Below are 5302 nucleotides of genomic sequence, written 5' to 3'. Positions count from 1 at the left end.
GTGCGTCCCTTCCCTCCCCCCCCGCCTTTGCTCCCCGGGGGCGCGGCGCGGGAGGTGTGTGCGGGGCGGCGCGCGGGCTGGGGCGGCGGGACTAGGGGGCGCGGCGGGGGGCGGGGAGGGGGCTCGGGGTCGGGGGCGGTAGCCCGGCCTGGGAGTGGGACAGGGGGACCGGGGACTGGGACCGGTGAGGACCGAGGGGCAGGGGTGGATGTGCCGCTGGCCGGTGCTAGCGGCCGGCGTAGCGGCGGTCTCCTGTGAAGAAGAGTGGCGGCGACCACCCGGCGCTGCTTCCCCCCCATTGTCCCCTTCTGCGTCGCCGCCTGGCTGGTGACCGCCACCGGGTTGCGGGATTCCCTTGGGCATACTGGGTTGACTCCCCTGCCAGATGTGCGACCCCCACCCATATCGCTTTGGGCTCTAGCCGCGGGAGTTTCACGTATGACCCTTGCCTTAAGGTATTCGTTTAGCGGGCATCGGTGGCCCAGACCTTGTTCCCTGTAGGAGGCAATGGTCCCGACCCTGTTGGAGGCAGAGTGTTTGCATTCGAGACGGCAATGGCGTTTCAGGGCCCATTTTCACCCTGAAGCTTTTTATTATGAGAGGAAACTGAGGCACTGAGCTGTGACTGTTATTTGAGCCTGACTCAGTATCTGCTCTTATGCACTCTTCTGGGTTCGGAGGTATTCTTGTGGTACTGTCAAAATAAGAACAGGAATGTGAACTAATCCTACCATCACCACCTTCTTATAGTAGAAGGCCGAGTTTATTCTGCAGCATAAAGGGCGCTTTTAAAAATAAAAATAAAGCATCTCCCCGGGTTACCAAGTAGCAACCTGTTTTGCCTTAATGGTAACTGGCTAGTGTATCCCTGGCAGGTAGCAGACTATCCCCATCCTGGGGAAGGAACACTGACAAGGTAAAAGACACCCCGTGGAGATGGTCCAGTATGGTATGACTTGTTCTTGGAAACACCTCCCAAAAAAAACCCTTCCCTTAAATTAATAGAGAATGCTTTGGCTGCAACAGCCAAAAAGTGATTTTTAAACATATTGATTGTGGGCCAAAAAGGCCATCTTTTATAAATGGTAGTAGATAAAGTGGACCATTTGGAAAATTAATGTCATATTGTCATCTATTTTAAATGACAGTATTTCTGTCAAGAGAGAAAGTAAAGGCTTTGCATAGCCTTCTAGATATTTATGTACATATGACCTGTCCTGGGACTTAGGGTGTGAAGTGGGTTTTTTATTGCCCTCCTGCAGAATACTCACTCTTGGATGTTTTTTTTCAGAGCTTTAGTTCTTGGTGCTTGGAGGAACCAACGCAGTGGGCATTCTGCAGAAGAAAGTTTTCAGCTCTGTAACCTGTATCCTGTCCTTTTTCTGAATTTCCAGAGTGCAGATGGCAGCCTCTGAGGTAGCTGACCATGGGGCCAGTGCCCCCAGTCCTTTGGAGTCCTCTACTTTATGTGCTTCCAAGTCAGATGAAGCTCTCCCAGATGGCCTAAGGTAACATGCAATCTCTTGAGGCTTATTTAGGTAAGGGACTTGGCGATGAGCTTCTGAAAGGCGCATTTCCTCCTTGGTGCTATAATGGCACTGCAGATTAAGTTTTTTCCCCTCCCCCAGACTAATTTTTTTTTAAAGTGGGGACTGCTTGGTCTTTGTGTGGTATAGCAGCTGGCACTTGGGCAGGTGTGCTGGGTTAGAGCAGGTATCAAGACATCATAAATGCATATATTTCTCTGACTTGTCCTATACAAACAATATGCTTGTTTAAACGTTCTTGTGTATGGTGCTTCTTTCTTTCTTTTTTTCTTTTTTTTTTTTTTTTTTTTTTGGATAAGATCTGACTTTGTAGGCCTGGCTGACCTGGAATTCACTATGTCAACCAGGTTCACCTCAAACTCAGCAATCCATCTGCCTCTGCTTCCTTAGTACTGGGATTGAAGGGAAGAACCACTACGTGTGGCCATATTCATGTTTTTTAAAAATTATTATTTATTGTGTATTATGCATGATGGGGATGAGGGAGGTGTATGTACATTTGGAGGCCAGAGGACAGCTTTGCGGATTTGGTTCTTTTTTTTTTTTTTTTTTTTTTTTTGGTTTTTTGAGACAGGGTTTCTCTGTGGTTTTGGAGCCTGTCCTGGAACTAACTCTTGTAGACCAGGCTGGTCTCGAACTCACAGAGATCCGCCTGCCCCTGTCTCCCGAGTGCTGGGATTAAAGGCATGTGCCACCACCGCCTGGCGGATTTGGTTCTTATTATTATATGGGTTCCAAGGACACACTCTGGTTACCAAGCTTTTGTGGAAAGCATCTTTATATGTCATCCCTCATATTCATTTATAAGATACTTGGCTATATAGGAAATATATACAGGTTTATATGTGCAAAATTTAAACATAAACACAGATTATATGTGTATCTATCCATCTTGATATCATTGTTAATATATCTTATTGCTTAGTGTATGTGTCTTATTAAGATATATTGTTCTTTTTTCCCATCCATATTTGTTTTTGTCTTTTTTTTTCTTTTTAATAATTTATTTAGCCAGGCGGTGGTGGCGCACACCTTTAATACCGGTATTCGGGAAGCAGAGACAGATGGATCTCTGTGAGTTCGAGGCCAGCCTGGTCTACAGAACTACACAGAGAAACATTGTCTTGGAAAACCATAAAATAAATAAATAAATAACTTTTTTATTATTATTTTATGTGCATTGGTGTTTGGTCTGTAGGTATGTCCTTGTGAGGGAGCCAGATCTCCTAGACCTGGAGTTATAGACAGCTCACAGTCGTGAGCTGCCGTGTGGGTGCTGGGAATTGAACTCAGGTCCTCTGGAAGAATAGCCAGTGCTCTTAACCTCTAAGCCATCTCTCCAACCCCTACCAAGTTTGTTTTTATTAAGGATTTTTTTTTCTCTTTTTGAGATAGGGTCTCACTAGTAGCTCTGGCTGATCTGGAGCTGGCTCTGTAGACCAGACTGACCTTGAACTCAAGAGTTCATCTGATTCTGCTTCCCATAATGTTTAAATTTAGTGTTTATGTGTGACATACATGCCATAGTTTTCATGTGAAGATCAGAAAAATCTGCTAGAATTGATGCTCTTCTTTCACCATGTGGGCCCAGGAGACTCCAAGTTCAGTTAGGCTTGGTAAGCTAGTGCCTTCCCACCTTGAGCCATTTTGCTGGCCCTAAAACTCTTTGTGGTTGTTGTTTGTTTTTTTGAGGCAGGTTCTCTTATAGCTCAGGCTAACCTCAAACTCACTCTGTGGCTAAGTCTAATCTTCTTGTCTCTACCGCTTAATTGTGTGGCCACCACACTCAGCCCTCTCCTCCTAAGCCTTGCAGGTATGAGTTTTCATTAACCAACCTTGTCTCTTTTGGTTTTTCGAGGCAAGGTTTCTCTGTAGCTTTGGAGCCTGTCCTGGAGCTTGTTCTGTAGACCAGGCTGGCCTTCAACTCAAAGAAATCTGCCTGTCTCTGCCTCCTCAATGCTAGGATTAAAGGTATGTTCCACCACTGCTTGGCTAAGTATTTGTTTTTAAAAAGAGGTATTTGAGCCAGGTATGATGGCACATACCTGTAGTAAGAGATGTTTGTCAATGAATGAGTAATAGCGGGCATGTTATATAAGCCTACCATAAACTTGGATCTCTCTATATGTATTGATTTTCTAAATAAAAGCAGCCATGACTTACTACTAGTAGTAATAGTGGCCAAAGGTTATGGCATGATCTCTGTTAAGTGGATGACACTATTTCTGTTTTAGAAATGAAATAACTTGTCTAGAGGCAAACAGCTAGCAAATTGTAGAGTTTGGGTTTAAATCTAAGTACTGTATTTGCTCAGGTTTATAATTAAGTTCCCTGCTCCCATTCCACAAAATCACTGAGTATTTGCTTGGGGAGGGTAGGACATTTTTCTTCAGTGGCCTTGGATTTTGTGTGTGTGTGTGTTGTTTTAAGACAGGGTTTCTTTGGAGCTTTGGAGCCTGTCTGGAACTCACTCTGTAGGTCAGGCTGGCTTTGAACTCACAGAGATCTGCCTGTCTGTCTTCCCCCGAGTTTAAAGGTGAATGCTTTAATCCCCCTGGGATTAAAGGTGAATGCTGGGATTAAAGGTGTGCACCACCACCGCCTGGCTGTGTTTTGTTTTTTGTTTTTTGTTTTTTTTTTCTTTTTTTTTTCTCATTTTTTTTATTCTTTTTTAATTAAAATTTCCAACTGCTCCCCGTTTCCCATTTCCCTCCCCCTCCTCCCACATATTGCCCCCTCCCCCCGCTCCCCTCCCCCTATCCCCACTCCTCTTCTCCTCCCCCCCAGTCCATTCCCCCTCCCTCTCGATACTGAAGAGCAGTACAAATTCCCTGCCCTACAGGAAGACCAAGGTCCTCCCACTTCTATCTAGGTCCAGGAAGGTGAGCATCCAAACAGGCTAAGCTCCCACAAAGCCAGTTCATGTATTAGGATCGAAACCTAGTGCCATTGTCCTTGGCTTCTCATCAGCCTTCATTGTCCGCCATGTTCAGAGAGTCCAGTTTCAACCCATGCTTATTCAGTCCCAGTCCAGCTGGCCTTGGAGAGCTCCCAATAGATCAGTTCCACTGTCACAGTGGGTGGGTGCACGCCTCGTGGTCCTGATTTCCTTGCTCATGTTCTCCCTCCTTCTGCTCCTCATTTGGACCTTAAGAGCTCAGACCGTTGCTCCAAATTGGGTCTCTGTCTCTCTCTCATCCATCGCCAGATGAAGGTTCCCGTGCCATTCTCCTTGGCCTCTCGTCAGCTCTCATTGTCCGCCACATTCGAGAGTCCGGTTTTATCCCATGTTTTTTCAGTAGCAGTCCAGCTGGCCTTGGTGAGCTCCCAATAGATCGGCCCCACTGTCTCAGTGGTTGGGTGCACCCCTCATGGTCCTGACTTCCTTGTTCATGTTCCCTTTCCTTCTGCTCCTCATTATAACCTTGGGAGCTCAGTCCGGTGCTCCAGTGTGGGTCTCTGTCTCTATCTCCATCCATCGCTAGATGAAGGTTCTATGGCGATATGCAAGATATTCATCAGTATGATTATAGGATAGGTTCATTTCAGGTTCCCTATCCTCAGGTGCCCCAATGAACTAACTGGGGACATTGCCCTGGGCATCTGGTAGCCATTCCAAGTTCAAGTCTCTTGCCAACCCTTAGGTGGCTCCCTTAACTAAGGTATGAGTTTTCCTGCTCCCCTATCCAACCTTCCTTTATCCCCAATCACCCCGATTCCCCCAGTTCCCCTCATCCTCTCCTTCACACTTTTCT

At 46.3% G+C, this 5302-nt stretch overlaps 1 protein-coding gene across 5 annotated transcripts in view; it reads left to right on the top strand.

The window, feature by feature from the left end:
• Positions 1–5302, top strand: part of Rnf214 (ring finger protein 214) — a 35423-nt gene that overhangs the window by 636 nt on the left and 29485 nt on the right. For 4 of the 5 annotated variants that reach the window (XM_057766395.1, XM_057766397.1, XM_057766398.1 and 1 more), the window contains exon 2: positions 1395–1508. In XM_057766395.1, coding sequence (XP_057622378.1) covers positions 1402–1508 — 107 coding nt within the window. In that variant the 5' untranslated portion in view covers positions 1395–1401. Of the gene's footprint in view, positions 1–9; positions 55–1394; positions 1509–5302 lie in introns of those variants that run through there. The other variant, XM_057766396.1, reaches the window with a different exon arrangement.

The sequence above is a fragment of the Chionomys nivalis genome, chromosome 4 (genome assembly GCF_950005125.1).
Source record: "Chionomys nivalis chromosome 4, mChiNiv1.1, whole genome shotgun sequence".
Taxonomy (NCBI): Eukaryota; Metazoa; Chordata; class Mammalia; order Rodentia; family Cricetidae; genus Chionomys; species Chionomys nivalis.
The sequence above is the reverse complement of the archived record's forward strand: the minus strand, read 5'-3'. Positions and strand labels throughout refer to the sequence as shown.